Source organism: Motacilla alba, chromosome 3, assembly GCF_015832195.1.
Source record: "Motacilla alba alba isolate MOTALB_02 chromosome 3, Motacilla_alba_V1.0_pri, whole genome shotgun sequence".
NCBI lineage: Eukaryota > Metazoa > Chordata > Aves > Passeriformes > Motacillidae > Motacilla > Motacilla alba.
This window is the reverse complement of record NC_052018.1, coordinates 91,706,590-91,729,474: the sequence shown is the minus strand read 5'-3', so window position 1 is coordinate 91,729,474 and position 22,885 is coordinate 91,706,590. Positions and strand designations below refer to the sequence as shown.

The following is a 22,885-nucleotide window of genomic DNA, read 5'->3' as shown; positions in this document are numbered from 1 at the left end:
CCGGCCCGGGCGGGGCAGCTCGGCTCGGCTCGGCTCGGCTCGGCTCGGCCCGGCCCGGCCCGGCCCGGCTCGGCTCAGCTCGGCCCAGCCCGGCCCAGCCCGGCCCAGCCCAGCCCGGCTCGGCCCGTGGCTGCCCCGCCCCGCGTGGTGCCGGCGGGCGCTGCCCGGCCCCGCGGCGTCGCTCCCGCCGATGCTATGCGAAAGCCAGAGGTGTCCGCATCCTACCAGGAGGTACGGGGGGCCGGGCAGGGCTGGGGGGCTCGCCGGGCGCTCGGCGAGCGGGGACAGCCGGCGTGTCGCCGTGAGCTCGGCTCGGCGCTGGGTGCTGGGGCGTCAGCGGCAGCTGCGCCCTGCAGAAAGCGCCGGCTGGCTCGGGTGCGCACGGGTCCGTGCTTCACCTTTGAACGGGGTTAAAAGAGCGGGCAGCCGCTGTTTCAGGTGCGGGAGGTGGGTACGGCTGGACTCTGTAGCCGGGGTTTGGTAACAAGGGGATGGTCTGTCGGGTGTGAGAAGCGACTTGGGTAGCAGAGCTCCCGCATCCGAAACTGAAGGACGCTTTATCACGCTGCCAAAAGCCCGAGGCAGCGCCTTGTTTGCATATCAATGTACAGGCTCAGCAGCCCGGCTTCCTTGCTCGTTCCTATCTCTCCTAATAGACACACTAGCAATTTGTGCCGAGTTCAGCAGCGTAGAGAGTTACAGCAAAGCGCTTTTGTTTGTATCTTGCAGGCAAAAGGAATGTAGATATCTTCCTTCCTCTACACGTGACGGGTAGTTTGAGGCTCAGTTTTAATACATTCTGATTTAGTGTGGTACAGTCTGTTTAGTTTCAGCTTCTGGTTTTCTTGCCAGGCTAGAAGGCATTGGAAGCTGATGAATCAGCAGATCAGCAAAAGGACTGTATGAACAAGTTCTCCTTCTATTTAAGGGAGTTTTATCCCGTAGGAAGGTTTTAGCCCGTGACTATCAAGATGGGGTTGACTTGTGTGCTTGTAGCTAGGGAACGTACTTGTGAGAGTTAATGAGTCTGCATTGATGCCTGAAGTGTGGACATGGGCGATGCATGTTATGTTTTCACCTCAAGTATCAGCCACCACTGACACTGCTCCCCATATGTTTGGGTTTATCCCAAACTGTGACAGGAGTCAAGATAGGATGTGTGTGTAAGTGCAGCACCTGTGTGTCCATTCCTTCTCCAGCACCTGCAGCAGGCTTTGTTGCTTCTGCCCCTGGCAGGAATGCTCTAATGTCTGGAATTGCCTTTTCTGAGCTTCTTTTTGTCCAGTGTTTTTCTGTGTACAGGACTGAAAAAGAACTGCTGGGACCTGGGCAGGTTCCTGCGGTTGTTTCTCCCTCAGCTGTATATGCTGAACCCAGAGGAATGCTGAGTGAAGTTCTGCTTCATGCCCTTCCTGCCCTTGACGTCCTGTCCTGTCTCCTGAGCTTGCATCCTACTGCAAACTCAACCACCCTGCAGTCTGTGTTCCTTCTGATTGGCACCACGCTTCAGCCCATGTGTCAAAAATGCCACGTGGGAAGGGCTGGCCTGTGAGGGTGAACTTGGCTGGCGTGCTCCAGGTTTGCTGTTGGCAGAATCCCTGAATCCAAGGGGAGTGGCAAGTGTGAACTGGAATCAGCTGTCCTGCAGTGTCCTGTGCTGGCTTCCCAGTCACTGGGAGGCTGTAGCGGGGTGTGTGTGTGAGGTGTTGGGTTTGTAGGTGTGTGCTGCCCTGCCTCGTAGAGTCAGGGTGCTGTGTGCTGCTCAGAACGCGGTGGCTGAGCCATGCACAGTGCTGGGGTCTTGGTGACCTCAGTTCACGTGTTCAGGACCTGCAGTAAAATAAAGCTGTTTTTAGGGAGCCAATCTTACACATCAGCTCAACTTGCTTACTGCATCTGAAGCACTGTTAGTAGTCCTGCTCTTGCCTGGCTGTCCTTCTCTGGCTTTATCAGTGAAAAGCTTGTGAAATATTGTGAACAGAGGTAGGAAAACATGGTTGCATATTGTTTGGGATTTTTTGGTTTGTTTCTAAGGAGTGCTGAAAGGTTGTGTTTTCTGAGTTACCCAGTATCATTTAGATTGGGAATTACCTCTAAGATGATTTTTCTTCCACTTGCTGAAAAAAAAATGCTGTAGGTCCTCTTTGAGAGGATAGGAAGTGTTGCTTATTTTATTCTTTTTTAAGCTTGTGTTGAGATCTCCTTGCCATCGGGAATAGAATTTCCTTACCCTCCCTATAACCTCAGTCAGTGAGGTGCCTGTAGCTGGGGAATCAGAGAGGTGTGGGAGTCAGCTGAGGAACTGCAGTGACTTTGTAACTTACATTACATTTGTTGGATCAGCTTTGGTATCAGCAATTTGCACGAGTATGATTGGAACTAGTTTCTTAGCTGATTTAGTGTAACTAGTACAAGAGGTTCAGTGAGTACTTTTCTTGAGTCAGAGTAGCTTATTTTGGGTCAGATAAAAAGAACCAGCATGTTTCTACACAAAGGAGCAGAGTTTTAATTTTCCCTTATTTTATGGTGATAATTGAAAAAGGTGTCTTCAGTTGGACCCCAGTAAGAGTCTTGCACGTGAGCCGAGTTTTTAGCCTACAAGTTAGGTAACTTCACTTCTTGCCTCATGCTATGGGAAATCACACTTTATTTATGTACTAAGCATTTAAAAACAGCTGGGTAACTGCTTTCATCTTGCTTTGCACGATGGAAATGAATACAGAAATGCAGCAGGAAGTGAGGGAGACTTTACGTCAGACTTTGAAGATGTAAAATGAGTGGACTCTTTCCTAATAGGTGTTAATGATGACCTGGTAATGGCATAATAATGATTTCAGTACTGACTTAAAGTTGAGTGAAATAAAAGCACTTCCTTATGGATACATTCACGTTACTGTTGTGTAAGTTAGGGGTGTAGTGTTTAATAGCATTCAGTGCAGCTGCAGCATTAACTGTGCCCCTGTTTTCTTGAAACCCCCATTTTCTTGAAACAGGAACAAGGCTAATGCGATGTGCTGCAAGCTCATGCCTTGGTTTGCATTGTTGTAATCTCTGTCTCAGTTATCACCACAAAAGAGAGCTTGGAAAACATACAAGAGATGCTCTCTATTTCTCATGTATGAAGTCTGCAGTGCTTCACAATGTGATGTGATGTGTGTCTGCTGTGACAAGCTTCTGGCTCTGACAGAAGTGGCCTGGCAGTTTGAGCCCAGAGCTCTGAATAGCAAAACAAGAAAATATCGGGTCTCTGTTGGTGTTTCAGAAACACTGGAAGACTAATTAGTTGCATAACCACTAATATATAATAACCTGCTCAGTGAGATCAAAAAAGGACCAGAAATATAGAGATGCTTGACTGTTGTCCCATAATGACCCAGCCACCTGTGGCTGAGACTGTATTTCAGTGCCTTGCCTTAACACCTGTCAAAATACGTCTCATGCTTTTTGTACCTCTTTATTAAGAAGTGCAAATGCTCTGTTTGCTGCTATGTGCTGTGGTTTCTTGATGCCTAAAAATATATTCTTCAGTGACAGAATGAAGTTCCTGCTTGTCAGAGAGCACGGTCCTAATTGCAGGGTTAAAGTGTGTTGGAGCTGCTGGGGAAATAATTACTTTGAACTTGAGTGGAAAGGTGATGTTATTGTTGAAGCAGCAGAGTAGAAGTAGGTTAAATTTGTAGCATGCCACTCACTTAATTTGTGGCTCTAAGCCTACAGAGCTGTGGCTTTTGTCTTGTGAACAAGTGGAGCAGATGTTGGGTGCTCTTGGACTGGGGATGTGTTTTTGTGTGTTTGGTTAGTTGGAGCCTCTTTTATTTGTACCATAGAAATTCCAACAATTGCAAGTTGAGAGCATGTTTGGAAATTGAACCACTGTTTTAACTACACAGCTGAGTGAAGATGTGGAGCGAGTATCTGAAAATCCAACAGAGGAGAGAGAAGGAGATATGGAAGTTCATGAAGATTCCAGCTCTGTTATTTTACCAGGTGAGAACTATTGACCCAATAATTACTGATTTTTTGGGCCTGTTACCCACTGCAGTGCACGGCTTTGGTTGTTTTGGTTTTGTTAGTTTATTGCACTTCTGAAAGTAAACAAAACACTAATTTCACTACTTATTTCCCTTACTTCAGTAATTTAATTTACTTATTTTATGTGAATCAGTATGATGGAAAGCTAAGGAGGTTATCCAAGGACTGATAGGAGAATATTTCTTTGTCAGGAACTGTGCTCATTTAAAACATGTTCAGCACATCTGACTCTGAGCTAGCTTAGTAGGTCATCTTCCCTGATGTTGTGTCTCACCTGAGTGGCAGTGGGTTGCAGGCAGAGTCTGTGCCAGATTTACATGAGGAAGATGCAATATTGAATAGATGCTTTAAAATAAATTCTTAGTTAGACTGTTCAGGCTGCTTTTGGAGGGCATGGAGCAGTGTTAAATGGGCTTATTGCAGCTCAGGTGTGGGCACTGAGGTTAGCCAGCCTGAAAGGAGCATGTCCTAGATGCCTTGCAGCTGTTCAAGACATACTTGTTTCAGCAGTGCAGTTTTATGCATATTAATGTCCTAATTGCCTTGGCTGCCATCTTCTGGCATGTAACTTGCCCATGGACATTTGTAAGTGGTTATGTGTGCAGTAGGGTTCACTAAAAGGCTCCTGTTTGCTGTGAGAGGGCACAAACACCAAACCACAGAGTTGGAGAGCAGGGTATGGCATGGCCTGAGAGGGCCTGACTCATTAAATGACACCACACAGAACAATCAGTAGGAAGCATGGCTGCTTCTTTCTTACGTTGAGTTTTAGCGTAAAATTTTGTGTGTTCAGCTGTATATCACTCATGACAGAACATGATGAGTAACTCAAGAGTACAGGAACCTTTTCATTAGAAGTATTGCCAAAAGAAATGGCAAATGCAAGGGGTATGGGTAAAGCAATGTCTCTGTGTGAGTGAGACTACTGAGAAGATGTAAAGAGAACAAGATTTGAAGGAAAGGAGACTCTAGGAGAGTTGGATCAGTCTCTTTCTAGCTGTAATTGAAAGAATCCTTCTATGGAAGCTTTTAATGTGCACAAGGAATGATGAACTAGAGGGTAACAAGTATCTAGTGACTTCTGCTGTGGTGGAGATGCAATGCATAGATCTGAGCATGAGCATTAGAATATTAAATCACTCCTCTGATGTCTATGCTGAGTGCATAAGAATCACTTCAGACTGGAAATGGGGGGAAAAGAGGGTTTTTTTTTCCAGAAGCAAAGACTGACCATCAACAGATTTTTTTGTGAACTTTAATCTTTGTTTCTCAGTTGTCTTTGAATACAAACCTGGTTTCCTGCCTGCAGTGACCTTAAGCAGAGTGCCAAATTCTGGCATGTGAAAAGGAGGCATAATCTTAGGTTGATTACACTTCATACTTGAGAAGGAAGTATCTGCCTGGCTGATCATCAAAACTAGAATTAGCTGTGGTTTTTAAAATCAAGCTGAGTTTGAGGCTTACTTTCCTATCACATGATTGATCTTTAAATGTAAATTTAGCAAAAATATCTGTATGTTTAAGTCCCAACCCATATTCTGTTTGGTTCCAGATGGTGAGCTGGGTACCACTGGCCCTTCTTTACGTTTCAGCAAGACCTGCCTAAAGAATGTTTTTTCAGTAATACTCCTGTTTATTTATCTGCTGCTCATGGCTGTAGCTGTATTCCTTGTCTACCAAACCATCAGTGACTTCAGGGAGAAGCTCAAGCACCCAGTGATGTCTGTCACTTACAAGGAAGTGTCCTTGTATGATGCACCTGGTAAGAGTGGTAACAAGTAAAATGGGTTAAATTCTTGTTCATGTTTTTCTTGGGTTGTTTTAAATTTTTGGTGTTCATTCTTCAGAGCCCAGAGTGCATATAAGACTTGACCCAGGTCTTTGATTTCCTCACTTTAGATTAAAAAGTTGTATTGGCTTTGCACAGAAATGTTAATGTTGTACGGGAGATTTTTGGGAGCTTTCGTGCCAATAACATGAATGACAGAATCTGTGGAGAATTATGCAACGTTTCATAGATAAGAAGTGTTTTCAGGCTGTAAAATGAGTTCTCTTTTAAGGGAGAAAGTTAATTCCTTTTGGAAATACTCCCCAAACTGCATCACTCAAATGGAGGAACACATAGGAGTAACACAGGAGCTCAGGGCTGCACTGGGCAATGAGATGCCATTCACAGTAAAGAAGATGAATTTCTCAAACCAACCACAAAATAACCACAATGCCACTTTCTACTTCCACCCTGCCTTGTTTACAACGTGGCATTACATCAGTAGGCAATGAAAATATGATGTGACTGCAGGGAACAATGTTGGCACAAAAATGCAGCATGGCAGCGGAAACTGTTGCAGTTTGCAGGAGGAGTTGCTCCACAGGGGCATTTTTGAATAGTGAGTTCTGTTGTTATTAGTTTTTTTAATTGTCCAGTAGCCATTCATAAGTAGACTCATGGTAGCAAATGCAGCTCGGTCAGTCATCAGTGAGTTTCCAGTTTAACAATAACACTTATGTTTGAAGTGTTACCACATTTTCCAAATACCCACTTCAGTAGTTGTGGCTGAAAGGTATTTTTAGATTTTGCCATATTACTGTAGTTGCTTTTCTCTATGGCCAGTTAGCCCAGCTCTGGAAGTAGTGCCTTATGTTTGGGCCATATGAATCTGACTGTAAGAGCAAGCAAACTCAGGCTTTCCCCCCCCTTTTTTTTCTCCCCTCATGTGAGCATTTCATACGGCAACAGGAAGAAAACAAGCAGATTTTAAATAAGCAGAGCAGCATACATATAAATCCAAAAGTATTGCTGGAGATCCCTGCAGATCAGAGAACCTGAATCAATGTAGTCCTTTATTTTATTGCTCTATTTTAATGATGAGATGGCAAGTTGCAAGCCTGGAGCTCTGAAGATAGGAATAAAGCATTTGATATATGCTGAGTGCTTTGACAGCTCACATTTTGGTGGGCAGGTCATCTCAGTTGTGAGTTAATTATAGCTAATCAATCATTCTCCTTTTTTTTTTTTTTTTGAGTTGGACTAGATTATCTTCCCGCAAACTTGTTTCCAATAATAAATATGGCGTAGGTGGTGTAAAAGGATTTTGAGGTTTGGCTCTTGTATTTTGCTAGCCTTCCAAAGCTGAGGGGGCAGAGGTTGCTTGAATGTGCTGTTGGACTGAAACAGGAGGTTTATGGCATATGTGGGTTTCCATCCAGGTGGAGTAGTCGCCTGCCCTACCCAGTGCTGTAAATAATAAGGGATGGCAGCAGTTAGTGCATGTTTGATGGCTTTGATTTTTATGATGATGTCACATTCAGTTAACAGACGATGCTGTATTCTGAAGAGCATCTTTTCACCTCTATTAGCTCAGCCAGTGATCTTTGATCTGTCATGTATGGTATGTACATTATTTCCAATTAACACTTGATGTGTTAAATGCTAATATCTGAAAACTAAAGCACTGCATGTCCCATTTGATGCTCCCTAACATATTTTACAGATTCATCTGGGATTGAGAGGGACTGATGGATTAGCTGCTGGCTTGTGGGAAACTTGGTAGCTTCTATGAACCTTGAACTGTTGTAACAGAATATGAGCCCTGATTTTTTTTCAATGCATTGTGGGGGATCTGTCCTGATGCAGTTGGTGGCTTTGTCCTGCTCCAGAAAAATGCAGAAGTGCGTGGTTTAATTTGATTGTTTTGTAGCATCTTAAAGATAGCTCAGTATCCTGTGGGATTAAATTCCAGAATGAAAATCTATGTCCACAGGAAGGAAATCCGTGCTCTCCAATGTTTTTTCTCCCCAAACAGGTATTGCCTTTTACCCAGGCAAGGCTCGGCTGCTTAGCTGCAAACATCATTACTATGATCACATTCCACCTCTGATAAATCCAGGTCAGCCGGGAGACATTGAATGCACCACTCAGAGGATCAACTACACAGATCCTTTTACTAATCAAACTATGGTAATAACAATATAATAGAACAAAGCTTATTCAGTGTGGGGTTTCTGCTCATTATCTTATTGGAAAGTAAGAGTATGTACTACATGCTGTAAAAAAATCCATGCTTCTGGTTTGGATTTTTTGTAAGCCATCTGTCATTTTGTTTTCAGAAATGTAAAAGACCCCAGTCAGTGTGTATATGTGTTGTGGAAGATCAGCTGTCCTGTGGGTGTGTGCAGCACAAAAGCCTTAATGGGATAAAATAAGTCATTTTTCACAGTGAAGCTCTCATTTCATTCTTCTCCTAAATGAGCTGGGAAGCATTTTCCTTGATACAGCAAACCTAGCTTTGACTGAAGGCAGTATCAGTATCCATTAAAGGATGATAGCTAATCTCTTTTTTTATGTTTGCTGGGAATTCATACGTGAATTCCTGCTGGGAATTACATACCATGTTTGTCACACTTGGAAGAATCTTAAATGGGCGCCAAGTGCTTCATTACACTGAAATGCTTAGAGCTAGCAAGATGGATACATTGAGGAGTGATAGTCTGTCTTAAATTGCCCTTCGAAGTGCAGGGAAGCTTGCTTCTTGATAAACAAATGTCCAAACCCCCCAAATTACCATATTTAATACTTACATATTAATATTTAAACACTGAATCTTGATATAAATACCTCCTTTTTAAACTAAAAGGAGGGACTGAAGTGGCATTCTTGTTAGGTATTTTAATAGATGTGTATTTAGAAGTAGCCAAGAAACTCTCTCTGTATGTTAGATTTCTCCAGAGTATTAGTGCCAGGTGGTAAATTAATGAACAGGAAATGAGGATTCCTTTGCTCCTCTCACCATCTCTGTTTGCTTACAGAAGTATGCTTTGGTTGTTCAAGGCCCTCGTGATGTGAAGAAAAGGGAGCTGGTGTTTTTGCAGTTCCATTTAAATGAAACAGACCAAGATTTCAGTGCCATTGACTACCTGCTGTTTTCTTCCTTCCAAGAGTTTGTCAGCAGGTATGTAAATGGGGGAAGAGCCTGTGGCTGCATTGAACTTGCTGTCACAATACTTGTGAAAGCAGGGCTTTTTCAGAAAGAAACAGGCAGGCTTTTGTGATTTTTGAGAAATGTTTGGACCATGTTGATGCTCTTTCATGTCTTTGTTTACTAATCTGACCTTTAGAAAATGTATTGAGGGCTTTTTCAGTGACAAAAACTGTTCTTCTGCTGTGCTTAAACCATTTGTTGCTGCACTTTCTAAAAGCTTGGAGTTTGCGCTGGCTTCCTGCTGTCTGCTGCTGTGGGTGCTCAGGAAGTGTGCTGTCCTGGGTGGTGTGTCAGGAAGTGCACCAAGAACACAAATATTTCTGTACCATTTGGGGTTTTTTAAAGCAATTGCTGTAAAGGTTAGATCCCTACATTGCTTTGTTGTGATTTCATTGAGAGATTAACTCTGTTTCTTTGTATTACTGGCTTTATTTAAGATTCTACAGAATTATGTAAATTCATATATGGCATTTTTGAAATGGCTTTGTATTGGTTTGACATTGGTATCATTGGAGTATCTAATCAGCCTTCTGATTTTAACAAGAATGGAATTAATCCTGTCTTGAACTTTCTTGAAAGACCCACTCTTTTTTCCACCTTTTGAGAATAAATTTCATGTTTAACGATTTAATTTTTGCTGTAATTTGAATTCAAGTTCTGTTCTGCTCTCTGAGATCCAGATTAAAAGTTAGTCAAGAAATATTAGTCATAGTGGCACCTGATAGAAAACCTTAATTTGATAATAGATGCTCAGTGAGAAAGGGACAGGGGACCGAGGACCTATGCAGAACAAAATTAGGTGAGGGAGGGAAGAGAACAGATTTTATTGTAGCAAGGCCTTCTCAGAGGCTTGGACATGGTCATACAGATGCTTTTCAGGTGGATCAAAGACTGGAAGTGTTCAGACATGATACCTCTGGGTGGCCAAAGACCAGTTAGCTGGAATTGCCTTTTACAAAGCATTTCTTCTTCAGTGAAGACATCCTAAGTCTTTAACTGTTTTCTGTAACTGTACTGAAACACCTCATAAAATGCTACTGTTCTGGGTGTTTTAGGCATTGATATTTTAGGGTGAGAGAGCTCCAGTTGTGGTGTAGAAGGTGCTGCTTGTTCCTCATGTTGTTGTTTTCTGGCTTTATGGCTTGTGCTCTGGTAAGAAATGCTTACAGTGGGACCAGTTGCAGCAAGGTGCTCAGCTCTTTCTGTACTGCCAGACACCAGCACTGCCTGAGACCACCCCCGGTGTTGCAGCTGGCTGGGGACAGGATGAACAGCTCGGTCTGTGCATCCTCAGGCCTTGGCAGCCACAGGGAAATGGGAATGTTTGTCTGGGGATGCATCCTCTCTGCTTGCTTGAGGCAGATGGTAGGAATAGGAGTTAAAACTGGTTTTGAGCTAACCCAGGTGAATGGTAACACTGGCAAGGGGATGAAGGCCTCACTGGCAAATGATCTGCATGTCTGGATGGAATACAGGAAAAAGAACCAGCTGTAGGCAAGAAGCCAGTAGTGTCTTTTCTGCAGCATCCTCCCAAACTTGATACAAATGTTGTGGCTTGTCTTGCTCAGCGCTGTGTTTGCTGTCCTGGCATGAACTGGCCAGGCTCAGGGCAAGTTGGGAGTTTACATTTCTCCTGACTACGAAAAGTGTATCTGAAACTGCACTGTGTATGTGGAGAGTCTGTCCAGCTTCCAGCAGAAGAGAAAATAGAAATAATTTCTTGTTCATCAGCAGATGCTAAATTTAGCTGATGGGAAGTCTGGCTTAAGATATCTGTAGAAACTGTTGTGTATTCTTCCATACAGCCTCTGAAAACTTCCATTACTGGCCTCTGTTAACTACTGTTCCTGACAAAGTGTCTCACTGGTTATGAGAGCCTAGAAGAACACCGTGCCCAGCAGTTCATGTACAGTGTTATCAGAGGTGCCACAAGCAAGAAAAAAATGGCATCTAAAGACTTGTACCTTTAAGAGATTTTTTGTGGTGTAGTGAGTGCTGAGGACTCAAGCAAGGCCCAGTTGTTTCTGTCAAGGGCTTTATTCTCTGCAGCCCTTCTGTTAAAATTGGATCAGACTCCATGAAACTGGCACTACTCACTGGTTTTGTTCTGATCTCCACAGAACACTGCTGCACTGTGTGCTGTTGTTGGCCTCTTAGCTGAAGGGAGATACTGCTGGCTTCTTTTTATTTTTCTTTTTTTTTAAGGTAGTGGCAGCTGCTGTCTGTACCCTATTAATTGGAGGGAGGGAAATAATGAAACCCTTGCAAATTACCCAAAATGTGTGGCTAAAAATGCAAGTTCCTCTTCTGAACTGTCATTAGGATAATACATGGGGTTTAGAAGAAAATCCTGAATATATTCCTGACAAAAGTGTTGTTAGTGTAGCATGTCAAATAACTTATGGTCCTGTGAAATGGTGGATACCAGTATGAGCAGATCAGAGATGATTTCAGGGTCTAAACACAGCCCCATGTTCACGTCTCTACTCTGGATTGCTGCATGCAGAGGAATACAACATAGAAGGATTGAGACTTTTGGTACCACACCAATCTTTATAAGATGCCACGGCTGTTTGAGAGTTTCCTGCTCTGGGGAAACACAAAAGCAATAAACACAGATTGGACTTGAACCATCAGTGAGTTTGGCTCTTGCTGTTGCATTGGAATCTGCTGGTGGGATGCCCTGAACTTCTCTGGCTCTTGTGGGGTGGTCCATAGACATTGCAGCACTACAGCCCAGTCCAGAAATAGGCTAGTGACTCCCACGGACCAAAAAAAAAAAAAAGAGAAAGAAAATAACCCCAAACAGCAACAAAAAAAAGAGGCGTAGCCTGTGTGGGTTGTCTGTCTTTGGTGTGAAGAGGGAATTAAAAGAAACTGCCTGGAGAACTGTTTTTCAGCTTAAAATCCCTTTCCTGTCTTGTGTTCACTTGGCTGTGTGTGGTTTTAAAGCTGTGTAATTTGCCCTCTGCTATAATGTGTGCAAAGCTTGTTCCTCTGTGCTGTGCTTCTCCTGTCCACCCCCCTTTTTCTTTCCCCTCACTCTGTGGCAGTGGTCTGGATTACGGAGATGCCTCTCAGATCACTTCTCCACAGCTTCTCCTAAGATATTATTAATCCTTCTTTTTTCCAGCCTGCAATTACTGTCAAAGGCAGAGCATACTGCTGCTGTCTGCCTACCATGGAAGTTGTGGCTGTAACGTTCAGCTCTGTGTCATATCTTCCTGCCTCATTTTTCCATGTTGGCTTGGAAAGCTTTTCCAGGATGCTGTATTTAGCCAGCCATTAGGCATATGACTGGCTGGCAGAGTGCTAATTATATATGTTCCTCTCGAGTGGCAGTGCACTCCAGTGCTCCCCCTGTGCTGTCCCTTCAGCTGCTGCTCTGCCCACATCCCAGGAGAGGAAGCAGTTGCTGGATTAGGCGTTCCTGTGTCGCTGGTTTGCTCTGGTGAGGAGCAGGCAAGCTGTAGGCTTTGTCCTTAGGTTCTGCCCACATCTTTTCCTGTGGGAGGTAGAGAGGTGCCATCCTGTTGGGGTTACTAAACAAGCACCTCATGTCAAAATAAAGATATTCCTAACTTCCTAGGATACCCTGGGAATAGCATCTGCCTTGGTAGGTAGCAAGGCGTGTTAGTTTTTCTTTCCAGAAACTCTTCTCTTTTCTGTGCATGTGCACAGTGGAATTCTGTGTCTGAGTCCATTGCCTGAAGCCCTGACTTGTGAGAGTGGCTTTGCTGGGTTTTGCCCTCCCATGGACATGTGTGTATTCATCTCTTAAGCCTGAGCAGGTGCTGTGGTACAGAGTAGATATCAATTTGATATTTATATCAATGCAGTCCCTTTGGCCCTTGTAGACAAGGCACCTGGGTTTGTAGAAAGAAAAGAAGCCCTGAATTTGAAAACTAAGAAAAAAAGACAGGAGAACTGCAAATCCAGTTGGTGCTGGACTAATCTTCCTGATTGGCCTGTTCTGGAACAAGAGCTTGCTTCTTCTCCTCTGCTTTTCTCCTTTACTTCTTTGCATTTTTCTCCGAAAAGACAAAACCACCTTCATCTCGTAAAAGACCTGGTTATGCACAGCCTGTGCCACAAAAGCAAAGAACGCTCGTTCCCTTCTCCTAGTAGATGGATTTAGTCTGGATCAAAACCCTCTCCCTTCTTTTAAGGACCAACATACCCTGGCATATCTCTACAACCTGAAATCTGTCTTAGTAAAAATAGCCTTCAATGATTCCTGACTTCTCACAGTGGTTTACCCCTCCTTCTGAAATGAAACCTTATTGGAAAAGCAGCTGCAGGGCTGGGCTTATTTCACAGGGATAACATGAAAATGGCTAAAATCACAGTACTGAAGAGCTCCAAGTAAATAGCATGGTTAATTCACTATGTCCTGTGCAGCTGGTAGAGAAGAGATGGAGACCAGATATGCCTGAAAGCTACCCCTTCACTGCTTGCAACATGAGGGGTGTTGGAAGCCAGAAAGATTCACGGTCACAGTATTAAAAAACAAAACCCCAGCCAAAACACACAAAGCAATCCTGCTGTTCTGGGGGCTGCAAATAGCTGTGATTGCATGTTGGGATAACAGTTATGGCAGGTGGGAGCCTTACACCAAAGCTACAGTGCTTCCAAAATAATAGGATTATACTGAATGTCAGTTTCGAGGCATTTTATGCATGTATGCATTGCAACTGGTTTATCTGGCAACCAGAAATGAGGTGAAGCACCCTGTCCTTCCTCTAGGCTCTTCCTACTGTCTCTTGCTTCCTGACACGGTGATGAGTTGTTTCCTGAGGTCCTGGCTCTGACGCTTTCTGTCCCAGAGGTGGCTGATGAGCAGAGCTAAACTCCCCGTGGGGTAGAACAATCCCTACAGGCAGGCAGAGCTCCAGGGTTGTAGGGCACCAGGTAAGTCCTCTGTGGTTAAGGATGCACCAGTGAAGTGCTACCATTAATGAAAACATCACTGCACACAGTGTTTTAGATATATTGAATTCAGCAGGTGAAGAGTAAAAGGAATTGTGAACATAGTTTGAAGTACCTGTAGGTCTGACCTTCTGCCTGCAGTGCTCAGTTTGGTCAATAAAGTAATGCTTTTTTTTTTCCTTTAGTCCAGAAAAAGCAAAATTCATGAAGGACTGTGAAAGCTCATACTCCAGCTGGAAGTTTTCTGGAGGCTTCCGAACCTGGGTCAAGATGTCTTTGGTCAAAACAAAAGAAGAAGATGGTAGTGAGACTGTTGAATTCAAACAAGAGGTAAAAAAGAAAAGAAGTACTCATAATGTTTTGGGAGTTTGGTTTTTGTTTCATTGTATCCATGGTGCCACTTTGCGCTGAGCAGTTTTGGCTCTCGTTGCTCACACTGTTTCTCAAGAAGGAGGGATTCTGCAGAAGTGTAAATGTCTTGATGTGCTCAGCTGTTGGTGTGGCCTCCTGACAGAGCTCAGGAAAACATCTCCTGACAGGGAGGCCAGAAATCCAGGCCTCACTTGGGTTATGACACCTGTAGTCTGAGGTAAGGGTCCCAAGAGACTGGCATAGAAATATTAACACAGCTCCCTACAGTTCAAGGTGGAGAACAATTGCCAAAGGAATTGTCTAAATAACAGCTACTGTTGGAAAGAGGTATTGTGTAGGTTGCCACTGATGTTAGGATGAAGAGGTAAATGTAAGCCTTGTATCCTTTGTAGCATTCTTATATCTGCTTTTTGTTTGGGTTTGGAATTTTTAGCTGTTGAGTGTCCTTAGAAACATGGAGTAACTTCACTTCTTGCATTGTTTAAAACTAGAAAATATGCAGGTGGAAGATGCAAGCTTATCTAGAGAGGAAATGAGCCTGACTTTCATTCCTGTTCTGTTCACATTAATGCATGGGAAAATAATTTTGTTTTGAGTGTGTTTTCTTCCAGTGTTGGTTGGAAAGGAAGTGTCTCACAAGTGGTGAGCAATGAAAATTTTAAGAGCTGTCCTTTCTAGAGGGTGTCTCTTTCAGAGATTATGCTTTCTCTTGGTCCTTGGTACTCTTGGAAAGAGTGTTCTGGGGAGAGCAAGATGAAGCAGAATCTTCATTTCTATCCCTAGTTCTCACAGTTAGGTGTTATATGGCACAGCCTTAAGGGAAGCCCAGAGCTGTGGCTGTGAGGGGGGCACACTCCTGCTCCACTGGAGAAGGACAGGAGGCAAATCCCAGAGTCGTGCAAGTCCCGAGTTTATACCTTGGTTTGGAGGAGAGGAAAGAATGCATCAGTCGGCTGCTGCCATGTAAGCACTGGCAGCAGCTGTCTGTCTGTCCCTCATCACCTCTGTCCCTCATCACCATCAGCTCTGTATCATTTGCCATTTGGTGCTTACCAAGTATAGGATTTTTGAAAGTCTTCCTTTGTGTGCCCAAGTCTAATGTGTCTCAAAGTGGAGACAAAGGGCTGGCTCAAATTCAGAAAAAAAAGAACTTTTTGTGACCATAAACATCTATTCAGTTCAGCAGTTATGGACTGATCATCTGAGTAAGTGAACACTGTTGCTGGTTTGGGTTTTCTGTTTGCTTTCTGGGTTTGTTTGTTTTTAATAAAACCTAGGAACCAGGAATCAGATCCCTATTAATAATACAACAGAAATTGAAACAGCTCAGACATAATTTGCACTTGCTTTGTTTGACAGTACAACATCTGCTCAAATTGCACCAGGAAGTCCATTAGCCTTTCAAATCCAAACCTGGGAGCTGGCATACTGGAAAGATGGATACAAATACTAGGTCAAACAGAGCAGTCACTCACTCTGCTAACTAGCCCAGCAGTCAATTCATTTGCATTTTCTTCCTTTCCCATTGCCTTCATTTTGCCTTGTGTACTGTTTGTTTCCTGGTGTGCAGTTTTCTTGGATGAGTGTGGTTGGGGCACTGGTACCCTGCAATAAAGAAATCAGCTGTGGAAGTGTGGGGCAAGTGTTGGAGTCCAAAATGCAGGGAATTCTCAAAATTTTGGGCCTGTAAGGCAAAGCTTAGAATGGAACACTGGATTTGATCTTGGAAAAGGCTTCCAAACTTAGGGGCTAGAAGCAAGAATGTGGATTTACAGTTTAGAGCAGAGACACGTTAAGCTAAGTAGAGGAAAGTTTAGAGTTTTAGTACTGTACTGTAGGTTTGTATGTCATAACATGACTGGCTAAGAAAGCTTACTCTGTAGTATGAGTCCACAAGACAAAATATTTAAGGATTGGGTGAAAAACATAAATATCCTTGTTGGCAGTGTTTTATTGGTTAATAAAAGGTCTTGTAACTGGAGGTCTTGTGACCTTCTGATGAACCATGGGATAAAGATGTAAGCTGAACTCACCCTTCCTGCCTGTGTAGAGGATAAGGGAAATAAACTGCATCATCTAAAGCAGCTCAGAGGTCCCATCTCTGACTCATTAAAAACTCCTCGCAAATCCTCACAGGCAAGTTTGCAGCAAAGGTGTTTGACCAGAAACCACAAGCTGGGGAAGCTCCATGTGCTCTGAGTGGCCATGAACAGTGTTCTAGCTCCTGATTCTTCCTGCCTGCAGCCTAAAATCTGTTCTGGCCTCAGGCTGTGAAGAAGACTGAAAGAAACCCTGAGGTATTTGTATAGAGACTGCACCATGGTAGATCACAGGCTTTTGTGGCAGGTCGTCCCTCATGCAATGGGAAGACTTGTAAGGAGATGAAGAGAGTGGTCTCCTCAGAGACTTCCAATGCTGTTTGGAAAACTGGGCTCACAAAACATGGAAAAGGCATGCTCTTCCATGATCTCTCTCATCTTTGTGTCACAACCCTGATGCAAAGTCACAGTGCTGCTGGATTCATTGCTTCCAGTACAGAATTAAACAGGACGAGCAGCAATATTCCCCTCTGCACACACCAAGATGTAAACACTCCTTTGAGGCTTGGAGAAGGGAGAAGTCCTTCCACCACTGTGCTTTCCTGAAGTCCCTGTGTGGCTCTTGGGCAGTTTGTGTTGTGTCCTAGGAGCAGGGGGCAGTTCAAACCGGTTGTGTTGGTTACTACCTGTGTACAAACCCTGTGTAGTTCCCCTGTAGGCTGGGGGCAGGTGGTACAATCCAAGTGTTTTCCTGGGGTCTGATGTCTTAATATTTTCCTGGTTGTGGTTCTTGAGACTCTGGCTTCACGTGGCTGTAACATAGTCTGGTATCCTAACCCAGTTCCCTGTTGGAATTGTGTTACAGCTCTCTGCTGGGCGGCATTAGTTTCAAGTGGTGACCTAGTTAATGGGCAGCACTGGGAAGTATGGGTTTGCTTGTTAATACCTGGGCTCTTTTCCTTCCGTGTTCATTCTGCACTTGCTGAAATGTTCTAGTTTATTCTACAACCCATTTTTCAAATAGAAGGAATCTTCCTGCCACCATTATGTGGTTCTGTGGCAAATAAAACAAATTTAACGTTCATCCATGAGAACTTTCCAAATGTCGTATTACTGCAAGTAAATGAATTTTGGAAGTAAATTGTCCCCTCTTGAGAGGCAATGTAGAAATGGTATTGTAGTGTGATACTGAGTGAGAAACAGGAAAATAATATGAACAGAGGGAGGAAACTGCCCTTGCCATATTTTGGCAGCCTATTGTTCTAGGTAGAGAAAGGCTGCAGTGGAAGTCTCTAAATAGTTTGGTATTTTCACCTTCTTATAGGCCTTTTCTATTGCACAGAAGACTCATTGTACCAGTAAAGAAAGTAACCTGCACTTTTCTTTCCCTCTCCCCAGACCAGTGTGGTTAACTACATTGACCAGAGAACTAAACCAAGGAGTGACCAGCTGTTCTTTGTGGTGTTTGAATGGAAAGACCCTTTCATACAGACTGTTCAGGACGTGAGTAACCCACCAGTCCCCTCTTGAATCACTGTCTGACTGTGCATGCTCGTGCTGTGTGTGTGCGTGCACCTGCCTCTGTTACCTCACCCCAAAAAGAAATGCAGAGAAGAGTGAGGATACTTGTGAAATTTCAGTCTAGGCTCTTCCTTATGTCCAATAATGCATTCAGTGTGGAGGTCAGGACCATGTGGTGCTGTTCCCTGGCCTGGTGACACGCAGCATTCTGCTTGCAGCTAGAGGTACCATGTAGCTAAGAACAGCACGTGTTCCCTTGTGTTCTAGCAAAGGGTAGCTTCAGGGCAGGGCTGAACTTCTTGCTTTAGTAAGTCTGCTGGATAATCTGATTTAATGAATTTTTTTAAATTAATTGACAATAAACTTAGGCTGAAATAAGAATAATAAAAATCGCCTGGTGTATTTTTTATCCATTATTAGAAGAAATTCATTGTAATAAAATGTGGTACTGTATTTACCAGACAACCAAGGTCCAGCAGCAGCAAAATCTAGAGTGTTGGTGTTTCCTTGCCCAAAACCAGTGTGTGAATGCAGACTGTGTGGGACAGGAGTTGGTGCTTTACACTCCTGCTGTCCCAGCAGGACCCAGGCACCTCCTTGGCCTTTAGAGCCCATTCCTATTCCTACAGTTCTCACTCCTCTCTACCTCTGTGGAATCAGATGAAGGGACTAATATTTGTCATCTCTTTCAGATTATCACAGCAAATCCCTGGAACATGATTGCTCTTCTTTGTGGTATCTTTCTGGCCCTGTTTAAGGCAGCAGACTTTGCTAAGTTAAGTGTTAAGTGGATGATCAAAATCCGAAGAAGGCATCTGAAGAGGACTCGTCAAGTAACGAACCACATAAGCTGAGACTAAGACTGCCTTTTAACTGTTCATAGCAGGAGGGATAGAAAATAACTGGAATAAACTGCAATCAGCAGTTAAAGCTGAAAACCAGGTATGCTTTCTTCCAGAGAGATGCTGGCTGGAGGAACAGCCTAGTGAACCGGCCTTGGAACTGCAGAAGGTGCTAACTCTAGGACAGGTCTAACAAACTCACGCTTTTCTAGTCCCAAGTTTAACAAGTTTACCTCCGTGTATGGGGGAACCGGGGGAAAGGAGGGAACTCAGTAATGTTCAGAAAGTCATCGCTGTAGTAAATTGTGACAAAGTGGACAGTGTTTGAATGTTTCTCCAACAGACCATTTAGTTTCTGCATCAGCTGTGAGCTGCTCCCGTAGCACAGTCACTGCCTTGATGGTGGTTAGTGGAAGGTAAAGTGTTCTGAAAACACCCTGGCCTCTCTTCTCCAAAGTAAATTTTAAAACAAAATACACTGGAATTCTATTACTTGTCATCTTTAAATCAAAGTACAATGACTTTAATATTAAAAAATACTTCAAGTAATCTATTGTGTGCCTTCTTTGAAACTACCTGCTCTCAGGTTGGGAAGGAGCTCTACAGGAGGCAGGAGTGCTGTGGCAGGAGGAGAAGGTGAAAACCACAGATCAGTCCAGCTCAAAGGAAACTCAAGCAACAGGACAACGTGAGGGGGCTGAGCTGGTGGCTGATCTCAGTCTGTCTCAGGCTGTTTATCCCTCTTTCTGGCAGTCTTTCCTAAGGAAGTGAAAAATAATAATCTTTAATCAGCAGGGCATGGAACTGTGATTCTCTGTTCTATGGGGAATGCCTGCTCACCAACTGTGCTGGGGTGCTGATGTCTTTTTCTTCCTTATAAGTCCCTCGTTAGTTGAGATGCCTGACTTGGACGTGTGGAGTCTACAGGGAGCAGGGCACCACTGTGTGTTTGCTCTCAAGGCTTTATTGCAAGGATGCCAACTCAGTTTGCTTCTTCCTTCCTCTTCCAGCAAAGTACTCAGAGGAGTAAATGTATCAAAAGTACCCCCTCACCTTTCTTCCTTGTTTTTGGCAACTGAAGAAGCCTTTTGGGACAAAATTTCCTACTTTCAGCTGGCTTCCAGAGCAAATTAAGGCACTGCATTGACCAGACAGACTTAAACAGGGAAGCAACATCTCATTGCAGTAAGATAAACAAAATAGCAGCACTGGCTGTTTGGGGGAAAGTGTTTAATGAGGGGACAGAGATGTTTGTATGGGAGAAAGGTGGTGTCCAGTCCCCACCTTATCTTCAGTATCTCACAATGATGGCTCCTGTGCACTAGTGCACAGCAAGGGAAGGAGATTAAACTGGACAAGACCAGCAAAGGCCTAACACTGCATGGTTGAAGCAAAAAGAGCTACTCCATCCCTGGGTGATGGGGAACAGGACAGAAACCAGAATCCCCCACACTTAACCCTTCCACATAAAGAAAACCCCCAGACTTTACTACCCAACAGCCTTTGCTATGACAACTGAGCTTTCTTGGTGCCTCGCTGCCAAAGGAACACCCAACTCTTCCTTGAACAAATGATATTACTTGGATTTTCCAAAAAATATAATTTTCTATTCTTAGATTTTACAAAAAAACCCAAAAACTAACAACAACAACAAAAAAAATAGAAACAATTGGAACCAGTTCTGATGGATCCTACTGCATTTTTTCTTCTTTTTTTGCTAATGAGGTCAGAGAAGGTAAGTTGTAAGACAACATAGCTTCAGCTGTGGGGTGAGTAGAAAGCAGAGTTAAATAAAGGATAAACTCCTTTTTGCAGTATGTACTATTTTTTCCCCTCAATAAACTCCCAGAGCAGTCCACTTCAGTCACTACATCTCAGCTGTCAAGATGTTTTGTTTTATAAGGAAATGTTACAAGAGCAGTGATCCCAGCCAAGAAACCTTTCTTTTACATACCTATTTATAGGAGCGATCCTGACAGCAAGTGTTGCACAAGTTGGAAGGCTATCTTACAGCTCCTGTGTTGTTTTTTTTCTATTACTTAAGCCTGATGTCCCTATTTGTAACTTTGGGAAAAAGTTATAACAATTACAAATGGCAGTGATTTATTCCTTGAACCCCTGCAAGGTGTTTGGGTCCCTGATATTTGAGTAAATTATTTTCATTTAGGCTCCAGGACAGCTGAACACAGTTTGTCACACATTGGGAACTTTTATTTTTCTAAAGGCAAAAAGGCACTAAAGCACTAAACCAAGGTGAGCTGTGCTTGTGTGAGTGTCCTTTCCCTTCAGGCAGTGCTAGTCCCAAACCCTCTGTGAAACAACTACTTAGACACAAAAGTGAAGCCACAAATAAGTGTAATACAGTTGACTCAAACACTGTAGCAGGGACTTCCCCCCTTTGGCCACTCAATGAAAGGCCACATTGGACAGTTAAAAAGTTGTTTGTAACAGCCATTCTAATGCTCCTGGTCTTCAGAAACACAAAGATGTGAGGTACAGCACTAAATACAAACATAAAGACTTTATTGAATGCTGCTCAATTCCCCAAAGATCTTTCATTACAAAATTTTTCCACACAACTGCAATTTAAGAGATTGGAATGGTACTCTGATAAAAGATGTGAAAAAATACTTGATCAAGTAAACAGACAAGACTTCTATTGTCAACTTTCCACCTTTAAAAAACAGACTGCATTTTCTTTAAAGAAAACAAGGAGTAATTTCTTGACATTCTTCCCTCCTTCCTGAAAAAAAAAAAAAAAAGTAATGCCAATTTTGGTCTCATTCTTCAGTCCATGAGATGCTAATACTAATGCAGAAACATCCAAGATGAATCTCTCTTGGACACTGCACCACCCTGGAGGGTCCTTGGGCTGATGAGGAGCATCATTGATGGGCTCTCCAGAGGAAGCTCCATCCTCAGCTGCAGCAGGAGGAAATCCCTAAGTAGCCCAGGACCCAAGAGGCAGCAGGAAGGGGGTAGAGGCCCTGGCCACCCCAGCCTGTTGCGGCTGATTCTCTCCCTACCCTGCCTCCTTTCTCATGTGAGCATTGTATAAATCTAAATCTGAATCCAATCAGGAATTCAAGGACAGCTCTGTATCAGAGTTCCTTTCGAAGCTGTCAGGGGCATATACTGAATATCTCAAGTTATTGGTAACGTACCTTGGTTTTATTTGAGAAAATACAGCACAACTAGAAGCCTTTTCTATCATCTTAACCAAAGTATGCAGCAATGTGAAAAGCACATATAAAACAAGGAAAAATGTGTACGTAGCAAACTATTCCACCTATGTGCAACACAATCAAAAATTCAAGTCATAATTCTCACCACTCCCGTAATTATTTCACTCATTAAGAATGATAATTCAGTTCTATGAAACATTGGAAGTGACAGTATATCAATAATTAGACAAATTTACAATATGTTGTGGTAATGACATCACTTAACTGCTGTATTTAAATTCAAATCTTTACATTTGCCAGAGAAAAAAATTGGCTGTTTCTATTATACTGATGAGGTTTCTTTTGCAAATCCTTATATATTTCAAAAGGGTACAAAAAAATAATGTCTGCCGAGTAGAGGTGGTCATTTCTTTTATTTGGCACTTGTGTTGTGTGCATTGAGCACATTGTGAGTGCTGTTCTGCTTTTCTGCCATCGCCTTCTTGAGCTTTAACTCCTCCAATCTTCTCCACAACTCTTCACGTTCCAATTCTTTCTTTTTCTCTCTGAAGAAAAGAGTGAAAGATCAATTTCAGATGTGTTTTAAGCACAGTCTGGAGACACAGTGACTTAACTGTGACTTGCATCTACAAATTCCACTTTAAAGTTTTTCGCCAAAGCTATTTTTAGAGGCAATTACAGTTTCCTCAATTAAAAAGAGAGCATAACAAATAAGTAATGGTGAGTGGTGAAACTGTGCCTTTGCTCAGCAAATGCAGACAATCGCTGTAGGGTGGCTTTGCACAGCTGGCTGCTGTTCTAAGGAGGATTTTTACCACATGCACACAAATTAAGGGACTGAGAATCTTTGTGGGGGAGGAACACAGCTACCACAAGGAGGCTTGGCAGTGGTCTCAGCTGGCCAAGGGTCCCCTGTGCCCCGCTTCCCTGACTCCAACAGTGCTGCTTAGTAGGTTAGTAGGGTCAGCGCTGGTTCTGCTGAGCTA

General features: G+C 43.3%; 2 protein-coding genes across 3 annotated transcripts in view; one reads left to right on the top strand and one right to left on the bottom strand.

The window, feature by feature from the left end:
* The first annotated feature begins 76 nt into the window (after positions 1-76).
* PACC1 (proton activated chloride channel 1) lies at positions 77-21,476 on the top strand. Of its 2 annotated transcripts, none has more exons than XM_038130928.1 (8): positions 77-231; positions 3,891-3,987; positions 5,585-5,794; positions 7,836-7,990; positions 8,839-8,981; positions 14,126-14,270; positions 17,750-17,854; positions 18,565-21,476. In XM_038130928.1, exons 1-8 carry the CDS (start codon positions 196-198, stop codon positions 18,724-18,726), a joined length of 1,053 nt encoding a protein of 350 aa, XP_037986856.1. In that variant the 5' UTR covers positions 77-195; the 3' UTR covers positions 18,727-21,476. The 2 variants fall into 2 exon arrangements, with proteins under 2 accessions (XP_037986856.1, XP_037986857.1); XM_038130929.1 differs by having other exon boundaries at positions 91-231; positions 3,828-3,987.
* The window catches only part of PPP2R5A (protein phosphatase 2 regulatory subunit B'alpha), a 41,682-nt gene continuing 40,017 nt past the window's right edge, over positions 21,221-22,885 (bottom strand). Inside the window, exon 13 of the mRNA XM_038130927.1 lies at positions 21,221-22,444. Coding sequence (XP_037986855.1) covers positions 22,312-22,444 — 133 coding nt within the window. The 3' untranslated portion in view covers positions 21,221-22,311. The remainder of the gene's footprint in view (positions 22,445-22,885) is intronic.